At 39.6% G+C, this 14,643-nt stretch overlaps 1 protein-coding gene across 2 annotated transcripts; it reads left to right on the forward strand.

The window, feature by feature from the left end:
• The first annotated feature begins 2,982 nt into the window (after positions 1-2,982).
• On the forward strand, positions 2,983-13,969 carry ACTC1 (actin alpha cardiac muscle 1). 2 transcript variants are annotated; one of them, XM_032230098.1, is made up of 6 exons: positions 2,983-3,114; positions 5,509-5,833; positions 9,095-9,256; positions 9,909-10,100; positions 12,807-12,988; positions 13,826-13,969. In XM_032230098.1, exons 1-6 carry the CDS (start codon positions 2,986-2,988, stop codon positions 13,967-13,969), a joined length of 1,134 nt encoding a protein of 377 aa, XP_032085989.1. In that variant the 5' UTR covers positions 2,983-2,985. The 2 variants fall into 2 exon arrangements, with proteins under 2 accessions (XP_032085989.1, XP_032085981.1); XM_032230090.1 differs by having other exon boundaries at positions 2,986-3,112; positions 5,636-5,833.
• Positions 13,970-14,643: the final 674 nt, after the last annotated feature.

Genomic DNA, 14,643 nt, shown 5'->3' on the forward strand with positions numbered 1-14,643 from the left:
ACGGAGATAAGCACCGCCCCTTAGAGTTGGGAACGACTATCACATATATGTGAACTTTACTTAATAGAAACAGAACAGATGGGGAACTGAATCAATTCACCTGTGCCTTTCAAATTCTTGAAAGTCACATAGATCTAAACACACCCATCATGATTACAGCAGTAAATTGTTAGAATAGAATTTCTGCTGATTAAGGAGGCAGACTGTATGCTATTACAAGTAGACCTTTGCATAGATTTAGTGGGAGGTTGGTCATAAGAACTCTGCACTTTTTTTTGCCTCATAGGCCCTGACTGTAGACTATATTTTCAGTCACCCAAGAAAGAATTTCATAATTGGCTAATAGTACACAGTGCATTTTAAATTTTCTGCATCTTGCAGATCATGTGGCTGAATTAAAAATGAGGAGAGGGGAGAGAGATGACTTGCTTTTTCTGCAATACATCTTATGATGCTGCGAGTTTCTGAGAAATCCATTGGGGAAAGCAGCACATCATCTCATATTCTTGTGCATGCAGGCAAATAAGTTGAGTACACAGGAATGCCATTTGCCTCCAATTTTTTTCCTTCCACAGATACTAACCTTGGTAAGGAACCACAGCTGGAAAGACACTCTTCACCACCATGAAAGGAGATTCATATGTGGAACAGTATAATAATGTATACCAAATTCTTGGGTATTCCCTGGTTAGACTGGGGAAAAATACTTAATGGGTTAATTGCACAAGATGTAATGTTAAGAATGTTGCTTATCAGCAGAAGTAGCATCCCAGCCACCTCACACATAAACAAGACTATTTAATTTTAAAATTAATTTTAATTTAAAGTCCCTTCCTGCGGAACAGTTAGGAATGGAGAATCAACCAGCTGCTGAGGTGTGGCAGGACTGAAGGACAATGAAAGTCTTTAAAGGGACAATGAATGTCTCTTTAAAAGAGACATCAGCAAGCATCTATAATACATTTAAGTCCATCCCTGGGCTTTGAAATGTTCCGTTTGGATGGTCCAGTTGTTTCTTGGCCACTCTAGGATGACACATGCCAGACATTGTGGATCTTGCATTGATCTTGCTACTTGCTTTGAGATTCTTTAAACTACCATGATGGGGAAAGTCAGTTCCAGACTTCCCTTCATTTACTCACACCCTGTTTTTAACTTGTCTCCAGAAGTGGGATGGCAAGATTCGACTCTCCCCCCACCCTTTCCACATCCCAACCGCCCCTCTTAACAGGGTGCCCTATTTGGCCATCCCCTTTGCCTGCTGAATGTAACCCCTTCGCTTTCCTTACAAGGGCTGTGGTGCCCCGAGTGTTTCGGACGGCTGTGACTTTTTACCTTCCTTACTCCATTAATGGCCTCACGGCTACAGGATGGCGTGAAGCCGACCAAATAAGGACAAGGTGCCTGGCTGGTCCCTCCGGAGCCCGAGAGCGACACCGCCACTCCGCCGGGTATAAATGGGTGGCGCTTCCCCGGAGCAAGACCCAGCTGGCGCTCCACAACCCCCCAGCGCAGAGAGTGTTGAGCCGGTGAGTAACAACAGCGCAGCTGACCGTCCCGGCTTTCTGCCCATCGCCGCGGGCGCCTGCGAGGAATGTCCGGGATGGGAGGTGGGGGGTGGGGGAGCGTTGCAAATCGGGTCTACCATGGGAGCGGTTGCAAAGAGGCTGCCTTGCCCCCAGAAGCATTCAGAGTAGCCAAAGTGAAGTCGTCCGGTGGCGCTAAAGGAGCAGATACCTCAACTCTCCACAATCCTTTCGCGCATCTCGGTTGGCTCGGGGTTTCCACCCAGTAGATCCCGATACCCGAAGTTAGGCGAGGAAGCCCCGTCCGTCCCACCTGCGTTTTCCCTCTATTTCTTTGGGCTCTTATGAGGGGGTGTGTGTGTGTGGCGGACGGGGGGGGTGGGGAAGACCGCCTACACCTTAGCGAGGATCTTCTTCCTCCTGGGTCTACCCTGGACGGCGCTCAATTTGCCAAGTTTTCCTAGTTTCTTTGCCCTTTGTTATGGGAAACAAAAGTCCGAAGAAACATGCAGCCACCCGCTACCCCTGGATTGGATGGAATGGAATGGAATAGAATGGAATAGAATAGTTTATTACCACTTTGAATGTACATTAATCGGCATACGTTAAAAAGGTAAAAGCATTTCTTACGTTCTGACCCTACCAAAGTATGAAGGCACAAGCCAGATTCCACTGTGCCTCAAAGGGCGAAGGAAAAGACTTGGGCTGCGGGCGGGAGCGGTTCAATGGGGAAACTTCTTTCACAGCCCGAGGGTTCCCCACCCCACCCCACCCCAGTAGTTAGCGGCGACTTCGAGCGGGTTAGGCAACCCAGCAAGGCAGTTGCTGAAGCGGCGCAGCCAGACGCTTCTTGGACCTGCGGCAGCCGGAGCGAAAATCAGGTCGCGGCGCGCTTGTGGAGTCCTCACAGTAACTAGATCCACGTGCAAACGCTTGAACTGGGGAATGGAGGGAGCGCAGCCAAACAGGCACCTCCCGACCGCCAAGGAAGATCCATCCTTGTAAAGTGCGCGATCTAACAGGAGAAGCAGCCTCTCAGAATCTATACGCGTTGCCTGAACGTCTTTCTGCCGAAGGGGAAAGGGTTTTGAGGGAAAGGGAGAAGGAGTGGGAGGGAGGGAGTGTGTCTGTGTGTGTGTGAGAGAGAGAGAGAGGGAGAGGGAGAGGGAGGAAGAGAGTGTTTGTGTGTGTGAGAGAGGGAGAGTGTGTGTGAAAGAGAAAAGAGAAAGTGAGTGAGTGTGACAATGAAAGAGTGTGTGTGTGTGAGAGAGAGAAGGAGACTGTGTGTGTGTGTGTGTGTGTGTGTGAGAGAGAGAGAGAGAGAGAGAGCGAGAGCGGGGGGGGGCTTACCCAACTTCGGCAACTCTAACCGGTAGGCGGAGTCCCCTTCCACCTGGCCGCCAGAGATGGTGAATCTTCGCTGGTTTTGTATTTTGCAGCTCCCGCTTTCCTTTCCAAGATGTGTGATGACGAAGAGACCACCGCCCTGGTGTGCGACAATGGCTCAGGTTTGGTGAAAGCAGGCTTCGCGGGTGACGATGCCCCTCGAGCCGTCTTCCCTTCCATTGTAGGCCGCCCTAGGCACCAGGTAACGCTTTCTGGGCGCTTCCGGGAACAGCAAAAGGGGAATAGATCGCCCAGGCGTTTTAATCACTGTAATTCAAGTGTATGGTCCAAGCACAGTATTTCTTGTCTTCTTCCTTCCTTTGCTTCTTTAAATCCTGTTTGGCTCCAGTAAATATTCTAATTTTTCAGCCCAACTCAGATTCCATTGTCTCCTCAATTTCAAGTATGGGAGGAAGGTCACACTTCCACTCTCTGTCATTAGGCTCCTCACAAGAGTCCATCCAGACAGAAACCCAATATTTTTTACTGTTGCCTTTTTTGTTACATTTGTTATATTTATGCTGATAAATAAATAAAGGGAGACTAGTATAGATCTATTTCAAGCTATTTAGCTCTCATCAGCTAGCCATACCCAAGTTTTTGGGAATCGAACCTGTGCTCTATTGCCTCCCAGGCAGGGAGTTAACCTCTGTAGCTCAAATGGTTTATATATAGTCATTCCTTTATCTAAAATCTTTACACTTTAATCTCCTTCAATATCCGGTTTTTAAAATTATTTATCTATGTTATGTTTTCTAAAAAACAAACTGGATCTATTTCCCATAAAAAGCTGATTGTACTTTATCATTACTTCCAAAATCCTATGGTAAAAGTTTCAAAATTCTAATTTTATCTGGATCTTTAGTTTATTTATAACTTTTTAAAATCAAATTCATATTCACTTTTTTGCTATTTATTTCAGATTCTTTAAATTCTTCAACATGATTAAGATTCTTTCTTAAGAAAGAAAGCAGATCTGTACATGTTTTCAAACTTGTTATTCTGAAGGTCTCTAGTAAGTTAGAAATAGTTAATGGGCAATTTCTGAAAGTGATTAGAAAATGAGGTTTGTGAACTTAATGAAAAGAAGGACTAGGGGAGACATGATAACAGCATTCCAATATCTCAGGGTTTGCCACAAAGAAGAGGGAGTCAAACTATTCTCCAAGGCACCTGAGTGTAGAACAAGAAGCAATGGGTGGAAACTAATCAAGGAGAGAAGCAACTTAGAACTGAGGAGAAATTTCCTGACAGAACTATCAATCGGTGGAACAGCTTGCCTCCAGAAGTTGTGAATGCCCCAACACTGCAAGTCTTTAAGAAGATGTTGGATAGCCATTTGTCTGAAATGGTATAGGATTTCCTGACTAGGCAGGAAGACCTCCAAGGTCCCTTCCAACTCTGCTATTCTATTATTGTATAACTTAGTGTCCTTTGAAAGTTTCTGGCTACAAAAAAGATGATGAATTCCATCATTTCCCAGTGCTCAAATTCACAGGAAACCACTGTCCTGTAGTCTCTTTGTGGGGAGGACCCATCTGGAGCACACATGGGCAATTTCTCATCCTCTCCTTTTTCTTTTTGAATCTGCTGTATCTTTCCTCTGTGCTTCCCCCCTTGTTCCATAGTACTTTTGCCACATTCTTTTTTCCTTCCCACCTTTTCTCAAAATTATAAACGTGAACTTCACTAGCAAGCAAATCCCAATCCTCCCTAAAAAAAACCAAACATTTCTTAAACTGTTTTTATTTTCTTATTAATACAGTATTGTAATTGGTGTTTTTCTTGGAGAAAAGTGTCTGCCTCAGGTTATTTGGTCACATAAATAGAGCTTAGGATCTCTTGCGATGCTACACCTTTTGGAGCAGAAATTGCAATATTGTGGTAATTTAACCCCAATACATTTTTTTCTTGTTGGAAATGTAATTTAAGAACACATACACGCAGCCCTAACTGCACTCTTTCACATAAAGGGAAAACCCAAATGTTATATTGGAGCAATACCTTTATAAGAGCTAATCAAAAAATCTCACAGGCTTCAAAGTTAGTGAATACAAATTCGGGATTTAGAAGTGAGTCTGCATTGCTGAGTCCGTAAAACCCACTTGCCAAAATCAATGGGTTAAGGGGGGTGGTTTGAGAATATTTCTGAAGTTGAAGGTTGCAGACTGAATAAATTACTAGTAAGTGCTGCAGGTATCAGATTTTGAGTGAAAGAAGGAATGCTGATGTCATTGGTTTGGAACTGCAGAGGCCTGTTTTTGTTTTTTGTTTGTTTGAGAAAGTAAGGAGAAATCTATCATATTATGCCACACAGTGCTACTTTATCCTTATGTTACATATGTTTAATGGCCAGCCAAAAGAATAAAACCTTTATGTACATTAAGTTGAGTGTTAAATTCAAGGAGCTGATTTCATGTAGTGTATTTACAATTTCCCAGCTTCACACTCCTAGAGGTATTAGAATTCAACACCTACACTGGTGAGAAGTTATTATTAAAGTGCAAACACACACGGAGGGTGTTTGGTGGGGAAAGATGGCGGCATCAGATTTCTGACTCCAGGGTATTGTTTTTCATGTCCCTTCTGCCTTTAGGGTGTTATGGTTGGTATGGGCCAGAAAGACTCCTATGTGGGTGATGAAGCACAGAGCAAGAGAGGTATTCTGACTTTGAAATACCCCATTGAACACGGAATAATTACTAATTGGGATGACATGGAAAAAATCTGGCACCATACTTTCTATAATGAACTGCGTGTTGCCCCTGAAGAACATCCCACCCTGCTGACAGAAGCTCCTCTGAATCCCAAAGCCAACCGTGAGAAGATGACCCAAATTATGTTTGAGACCTTCAATGTGCCTGCCATGTATGTGGCAATCCAAGCTGTTCTCTCCCTCTATGCTTCTGGACGTACTACAGGTAAAATAATAAGTTAATTGTTTTCCTCACCAGATTTTTTTTCCTGATCTAGTAAATGCTTATATTAGGCACAGATACCATGCTGGTCTCCCTTCTCTTTCTTTTTTCAGACTACAACTACAAATCCTGTAGTGTTGGCCACGTTGGGTGGAGCTGACTTTTAAATTCAAAAGTCACTGAAAGGCATGAGGTTGCCTAATGTAACAGCTAGTCCTTGCCCTACAACATTTTGTTTTGTGACCAAAGTTCGAAGTTACAATGGCACTGGAAAAAGTGGCTTATGGCCATTTTTCACACTTATAACCATTGCAGCATCCCCATAGTTGTGTGATCAAAATCCAGATGTTTGGCAACTGACTCGTGTTTATGACATTTGTAATGTCCCAAGGTCACGCGGTCCTCTTTTGTGACCTCCTGACAGGCAAAGTCAATGGGGAAGCCAGATTCAATTAACAATCATATTACTGGCTTAAAAATTGCAGTGATTTGCTTAACAGCTATGGCAAGTAAGGTGGTAAAATGGGGCAAAAGCTCATTTAAATGTCTCACTCAGCAACATAAATGTTGGGCTCAGTTGTGTTCGTAAGTTGAGGACTACCTGTTTATATGCTCTATATCCCTTAAGTGGCACTGTCTCTGAGATGCCAAACCAGTTCATTTCATTATTTGAAGCAGCTTTCCCTAATGGACAGAATTTCAATCCATTTCATGAAGGGAACCATATTTCTTCATTTAACGAATGGGTTAGAAAAATGCCTGAGGGAGTCAACTTGCCAGATGACATCTGTATAATGCAAAATTAAATTCAAAACAAAAATGTAAAATTTCAGATTTTAGCATTCTCACAGGTGATTGTGACATGGTGGTACTATTTAATGTTTTTTAAATGATACAACTCTTGGAAGTTTAATTGCCTCAAACAATTAGCTTTTCTTCATTTCCTGCAAATTCCCTTGGATATTATAATGATTACAGTGACACTCACTTTTGAGAAACTGATGCCTTAGACAGTCTGAATACTGGAACAGATAATCACCATAGTGGCGGCTCAAATATATTCATATTTAAAAGTTATCTTAAGAGGAAAGGCATAATCTTTTAATGAACACTGCTTGCCTACCACTGAGAACAGCATTAAGTAGAAATTGTAATCGTAATTTATACATGAAAGGAATGGCAGACTTTACTGAATCAGAAGTGTAATTGTGATATGTATAACATGGGCAATTATTGCACCTAGCAGGTATTTTCATATAAAGCTATAATAGATACAAGCCCACTTCTCTGCTATTTTCCTACAGTTTGGAAAAATAATATTTCCTATTTCTGTATTCAGAATCTAAAATAAAGAAGATTACACCTCTATCCCAAATACATGCTTCCTCCTCTTGAAAATATAAAAAAAACACTGTCCCCAAAGTGCTTTTTCAGGAGACAACTGGACTTTGGTTTTTTTAAAAGACGTTTCACTTCTCATCCAAGAAGCTTCTTCAGCTTCTTGAATGAGAAGCTAAACGTATTCAAAGAAAAAACAAGAAAGTCCAGTTGCCTCCTGAAAAATTATCTTTGGGACAGTCATGACCTGGATGATTGAGAATCTCTACAGATTTTTAGCTATACAATTTGGGATGAACACCCTTTGAATGGTGTGGGAGTAGGAATGGATTTCCAGAGGAAAAAATCGCAGTCTACAGGAACCAGGAGCACCACTCAGGTGACCCTGAGGACACAGATACACCTCTAAGTGCTTCAATGACATTCCAAAAAGATGTAAATCACCAGGTGTCTGCAAGAAATATAAATCCTTCCATTCCCCACTATCCTGCCAGAGCTTAAGAAGCTTCTTGGATGAGGAGCGAAATGTCTTCAAAGAAAAAACAAGGAAGTCCAGTTGCCTTCTGAAAAAGCACCTTTGGGACAACCATGATCTAGATGACTGAGAATCTCTACAGAAAATAATCCCCACTGGTTTACCATATTTGAAACACTTATATAAATCATTGTCCTTTACATATTAAGATATCAGCATCTGAAGTAGGTATTGATCCTACATGATCTTATGCTGTTTGGTTCTCATAACACCTCTTCCCACCTAGGTCTCTTGTAGATTTGTGAATTTTCAAATCAGAATTCTCACGAAAAAGCCATGGTGGCTGGAGAAGTCTGGAAATTTAAATCCTTTCAACTTTAACTCAGGTTAAGGAAGCCTGTCTTTTAACATATTGGAGACTGCCAATAAATTGGGTTAATTAGTGCCAGGAATCTCTTTGAAACCTTTATAGTCAAACCATTGTTGAGCTGAATCAAAAGGCAAAGTTTCCCTCAAACTGAACTTAGGTTTTGATGCATATGGACAATTAGTGTTCTTGGTAATAGTAGCATGGACATTATTTGCTATTGCTTTATTTCAGATTGATGATGATGATGATGATGATTTTACTTCCCAGTGCATAGTGTTAAAACCTTATGGTGGTTTCCCAGCTATGCACTAACCTGTCTGATCCTACTTAGCTTTGAGGGATCAACCAAGTTCAACAGATGTTGCCAATAAATATACTCAAATGCTGTTGATGATCTAGTGTGACTGTCATCATCCCATTTTCTTACCGTATAGGTCTATAGTCTAATAGATCCAGCTGAGATCAAAGCAGATGTCCTAGTAGGAGGGATTCAGGCAGTTGGTTCTACTTTTATGATACTAGACATTTAGATATAGCAGAATGATGTGGTGAGACCATGAAAACAAGCACCACTGCTGAATATATCTCAAGGACCACAGAATGCAAAAAACACGGAAACATAAGGAGAATTATCATCTATAATAGACAAATTTAAGAGTGTATCCCCATATTAGAAACAACTAGTTTAGATACAGCTGAATGACCCAAACTGGCTGTTTAGCTAAGTTCTTTGTTTATTTAAATGTGGCATTATCAACCTGCAATAGGATGTTATAAATATGAAAGGAAGACTAACCCAGTGAAGCCATTTTGAACCAAAATTGGTTCAAGGAAGGTCTACAGTTGGCTGAAGTTAAGAAAATATTCCCTTTGGCATTTCAACTTGTAAGATACTGAGAATTACTAACTGAGGAAGGTTATGTTTCATGCTCATTTGTCACACCAGACTTTAATTGCACATTCTCTTTGTGTATTTTTCTGTTCTCCTAACCTGCATCTGGAGACGTTGCATGACATGTGCAAGAACATGTCATTTAAAAAATGCTGGCATTATAACAACTTGGGCTTTTCTATTTTACAGGTATTGTCCTTGATTCAGGGGATGGAGTCACACACAATGTCCCTATCTATGAAGGTTATGCTCTTCCCCATGCTATTATGCGTCTGGATCTGGCTGGCAGGGATCTGACTGACTACCTCATGAAGATTCTGACAGAACGTGGTTATTCCTTTGTAACAACAGGTAATTACAGTTGAAATGTGCTTTGATCACTGTTTATGCCTCATAAGTGAATTCAGAAAGCTACTGTTGATATACTATAGTTGAGTAAGCTCAACTATAAGCTTACTCAACTATAACATAAGCTCAGCAATGGAATTTTCAGTGTCGTATCAAACTAAAAAGTTGTGTGGGATCTAGATACATTATTTCTTCTACATAATCTCTATGAGCCATGGTGGCACAGTGGTTAGAGTGCAGTACTGCAGGCTACTTCTGCTGACTGACTGCAATTTGGCAGTTCAAATCTCACCAGGCTCAAGGTTGACTCAACCTTACATCCTCCTGAGGTGGATAAAATGAGGAGCCAAATTGTTGGGGGTAATATCCTGACTCTGTAAACTGCTTAGATAGTGCTGTAAAGCACTGTAAAGCAGTATATAAATCTAAATGCTATTGCTATATCTCCATATTTTCCTCCCATCATCAGATACGGTGAAACTCTTGTGTTTGATCCTATTTCTAAGCATCCTGTAAAAATTATTTGAGGATATATGGAAATAATAATGACCAAACTGAACTATGGGGACAGGATTTTTAACTTCAATTTTGCTTGCATTCTTTTTAGCCTCTATCTTTTTCTTCTTTTTATACATTTTTGGTTTTGTCTTTACAGCTGAACGTGAGATTGTCCGTGACATTAAGGAGAAATTATGCTATGTTGCTCTGGACTTTGAGAATGAAATGGCTACAGCAGCCTCTTCCTCTTCTCTAGAGAAAAGTTATGAGTTGCCTGATGGGCAGGTCATCACAATTGGGAATGAGCGTTTCCGCTGTCCAGAAACCCTTTTCCAGCCATCTTTTATTGGTAAGGAATTCTTTTACGTGGAAGCTTTAGCTTGAAGTTACTGGCTGGCTTAACTGGCTGCTGGCTGAATTGCTTCTCTGTGCAGTAAACTCTAAAGGAAATATAAAATTAAAAGGATGCAAAATGCAAAAAGATAAAACATTTTGCAAATAATCGAAATTAGTAGTAATATCTCTCAAAATGCATATTCTCTTCTGGGCTGATGACAATGCTAAACTATTAGTGGGAGCCACACTGCAACAAATAAAAGAAAAGGGCAGAAATTAAATTAAATTTAAACAAATACAGCTCAAAGAAATACTTGCATATAAACCACTTTCTCCTCCAGCAACATTAAGAAATATTTTGAAATAACTTTTGGAGGGACTATATATGGGTGTTAAAAGGGACACAGTGGCTCAGTGACTAAGATGCTGAGCTTGTCGATCAGAAAGGTGAGCAATTTGGTGGTTCAAATCCCTACTGCCACGTAATGGAGTGAGCTCCCGTTACTTGTCCCAGCTTCTGCCAACCTAGCAGTTGGAAAGCTCATAAAAATGCAAGTAGAAAAATAGGGACCACCTTTGGTGGGAAGGTAACATCATTCCGTGCACCTTTGGTGTTTAGTCATGTCAGCCACATGACCATGCAGATGACTTTGGACAGTGCTGGCTCTTCAGCTTTGAAACAGAGATGAGCACCGCCCCTTAGAGTCGGTAATGACTAGCACATATTGCGAGGGGAACCTTAATCTTTATCTATGGGTGGTGGACTTAAGATATTGGGAAGGCCTTAAGACATTGGCTGGAAGTGGCTTTGCAGTCTCAGGTTATGTAATTCTATACAAAAGGATAAGAAAGCAGAAGATAATCTTTCTAAGAAGAGAAGTCCATCTGATTAAGAGTCTTGTGTTGAGTACCAATCTACCTACATTATACACACTGTTGAAAGGATGTTTGAATATTATTGTTGACTACAATTAATTCAGGGCTTTCCCCTCATTCCGGGAACCACTGCATCTCTTACCTGCAATAGAGACATTTGTTCTGGACACAAAGGTGGTCATTTATAGTCATTGTAATATTTTGAAACCATCTTGCAAATTTGATAAACAGGGTTAACATTTCTAATTTTTAAAATAAAGGGACATAAAACAATATAATAGTGAAACTGGTTACCAGCAGCTGTTGCTGGAGAGTTCCCATTCCATCAAGCCAAACAATTTTTTTTAAAAAAATCCTCCATTCAGTTACTATTTTTGGAATGCATTTGCCTCCTGTGTGGAATTACTGCAGCAATGCCAATAACTAAGGGTTGTTCAGAAGCATAACAACTCTCATTCTGATCTTAATTAATTACTCACATTGAAATTACTCATTCAACAATAGGAGAATTCTCTTCACCTGCAAAATAAAAAAAATATAAAGTGTTTAATTCTTGGGCACATCTTTATCTCTGGCCATCTCTCTACTTCAACATACAATGTGACTATTACCATAAATTAATACATAGGCCAGGAATGTCTGCCAAAGGCACAAATTGCTTTCCTTTTGTGGTACAAATGACCATGAACAATCACACTGCCTTGGGTATGAAGGTGTATAAAGTTTGGTTTGGCAGTTTAACCTTGACTATATTCAAGAGAAGAATTCTAGCCTTGCATAAATGTGCCTAAAGGGCTAATTTTTTTTTTAAATCCTTCCACAGTGTTGAATTTAGAATGGCAGTCTTGACTGTGTCAGAGCCATTATGTTGTTAATCTCAAAGTGAAGCTGAATATCTTTTTTTTTTTTTTAAAAAAAAGATGGGCATTTATTATGGCACTGTGGCTTTGATACATGTATTTTTTTATTTTTGGTTTATTTTTTTAATTTTCTTTCATTGTAGTACATTTTAGAAGGTTAATTTATATACATTTATATAAAATCAGGTAAGATGCCTTGGAGTTGCAGCCTGTGATCGCTTAACAGGCCACAGTTCAAGGGGAAGAAAAGCAAATGTAGATTCATAGTCTTTGAGACCAATTTTAGTCATGATAGAAAAAGTAATTTCCCTTTGCAACTGATGATGCATCAAATCTTTATAATACAGCCTTGTGGATTTAGGAGCAGTTGTTCATCAGCTGTTGCCTTGTTATGGATCTAATTTCAGTTCACTTTAAGATGCCACCTGTCAACTAATACATTGGAATGTAACCCTTGAATTTGTATTTCTGGTGTAAGTTTTTCTTATCTTCAGTGCTAAGCTTCTGTTCATACCTCCAACAATATTTTTTGCCTTCCTAAATGCAGTCTTGACCTTTTTTTCTTATTCAAGCACATGTGCTAACGTTCATTGCCTCTCAGTGTTCTCATATGCAAGTTGTCAGTTTGTAAGATATTTGCCTGTTAATAATGGCATGCCTTCTTAGGACTTATATTACATGTGCATCCTGCTTTCAAGTGGTAAAAATATGTAATCACTTTTCTTCAATTACAAAAAAAGAGAGCCATGTATAACCTACAGAAAACGAGTCCAGGAATTCCATATGGTTATATGTGTGAGGCTTGCCCAGACCTAATGTTTTAATTCCACCTTCTATTTTTATAGAAAATTCTTATTTGATAAATGATTTTTTTTATTTTTACTTTTTTTTCTTATAGCTTTCTGCTATTAATAATGCTTAAATGTTGTGCTTCCTCTATACTTCATCGGTCAATAGCCTATCAATATTCATTTCTTTCTAAGGTATGGAATCTGCTGGCATTCATGAAACTACCTATAACAGCATAATGAAGTGTGATATTGACATCCGTAAAGATCTGTATGCCAACAACGTACTCTCTGGTGGTACTACTATGTACCCTGGCATTGCTGATCGTATGCAGAAAGAAATCACTGCTTTGGCTCCCAGCACAATGAAAATTAAGGTGTGAAATTTGTTTCATATATCAGACTTCCAAATCCCTTCAAAGTGTCCTCTTGAAAAGATTGAAGTAACTTTGTAAGGTTACTAAAGGTTCAATAAAATCTATGGCCAATGCTTCTCTAGGATTGTCCCAAAGGTGCTTTTTGTGAGAGGCAACAGGACTTTCTAGTTTTTCTTTGAAGATGGTTTGCTTCTCATCCCCGAAGCTTCTTCAGCTCCAACTGGATAGTGGGGAATGGCTTTATTTATACTCCTTTCCACATACTTTCCATTCCCCACTATCCAGTCAGAGCTGAAGAAGCTTCTTGGATGAGAAGTGAAACATCTTCAAAGAAAAACCAGAAAGTCCAGTTGCCTCTTGAAAAAAAAGCACCTTTGGGACAACCATGACCTGGATGACTGAGAATCTCCATAGGCATTTCTCTAGGGTTAAAACTGTTTAATTGAGCAATGCTCTTTTACATGGCCTTAGAAATGGATAAAGTTTCAATTTTAAAGAATATATTTATTGGAAGGGAAGATTTTCTCTTTCTACTTCCTAAAAAAGAAAACCCTATCAGGCCATTTGGTAATAAACAAAAGTAACTAAACACCTCCTATATTTTGCTTTGCCAACTCAAATAAACAATGCATACTCTTTTTTTCACCAATTTCACCATAATTTCTCTACCCAAGTCAGAATTCAGAGGTAGAATTTTTAGTACAATTTGTGCATTGATGTCTCACTATTAAGAAGTCATTGTTATTAGAAACAATTTAAACAAAATCGTGTTGCCTAGAAACCTAGGTTGATACAGCTCCTTCTGAAAGAAACCTCTTGCTTATTTTCCCCATTTAGATCATTGCCCCCCCTGAGCGAAAGTACTCGGTCTGGATTGGAGGCTCTATCTTGGCATCTCTTTCAACCTTCCAGCAGATGTGGATCAGCAAACAGGAGTACGATGAGGCTGGTCCATCCATTGTCCACCGCAAGTGTTTCTAAGCATCTTCTCATACCCTTTGCCACAAATTACCCACTCAGGATGATGTGCTTCTTGAAGTATTTTTTCCCCCTGGTAATCCTTCCTGAACTAGGTTCGGTTATAATGTACAGTTTGTTTACACGTGCCCGTGCAATTTATTATGCTTCTTTGAATATTTATTGCTTTATAAATAAACAAGATCTGGGATTTGCAACGTAAATATGTTATGTAGTCTGATTTTTTTAAAATAAAAAATATACCTGATGATAGTATATTAAAAAAAAACAGTAGTATTAATGTAAGTAAAATATACAGACAGGAATGACTATTACTTTTTCCTTAGACCACTAGAGTTTAAAAATACTGCAAATTCATAAAATCAGTTAAATTAGCAAAAAAATTGAGAATGTTCCATGAACACAATCCTTAAAAATCACAGATCTCTATTCCTTTATTTAGTGACTAGTGAGAAAACATTTAATTCATTGTCTCCACTCATGAATTGTGTTTATTCATCAAACTTTTAAACCACTCAATTTTAGCTAACCCCTGTTACCGTCCAGGGATAGACTGGAGATTTGCATCTTAGTTCCCTTGCTAACATTGAAAAGCATCCTTTTGTATTTGCCTGCATAACTTTACAGAAAGAGTTTTTGAAAGCAGTCTCATCAAATACATGGATTTATAGGAAAGT

Source organism: Thamnophis elegans, chromosome 1, assembly GCF_009769535.1.
Source record: "Thamnophis elegans isolate rThaEle1 chromosome 1, rThaEle1.pri, whole genome shotgun sequence".
In the NCBI taxonomy this organism is placed as follows: domain Eukaryota; kingdom Metazoa; phylum Chordata; class Lepidosauria; order Squamata; family Colubridae; genus Thamnophis; species Thamnophis elegans.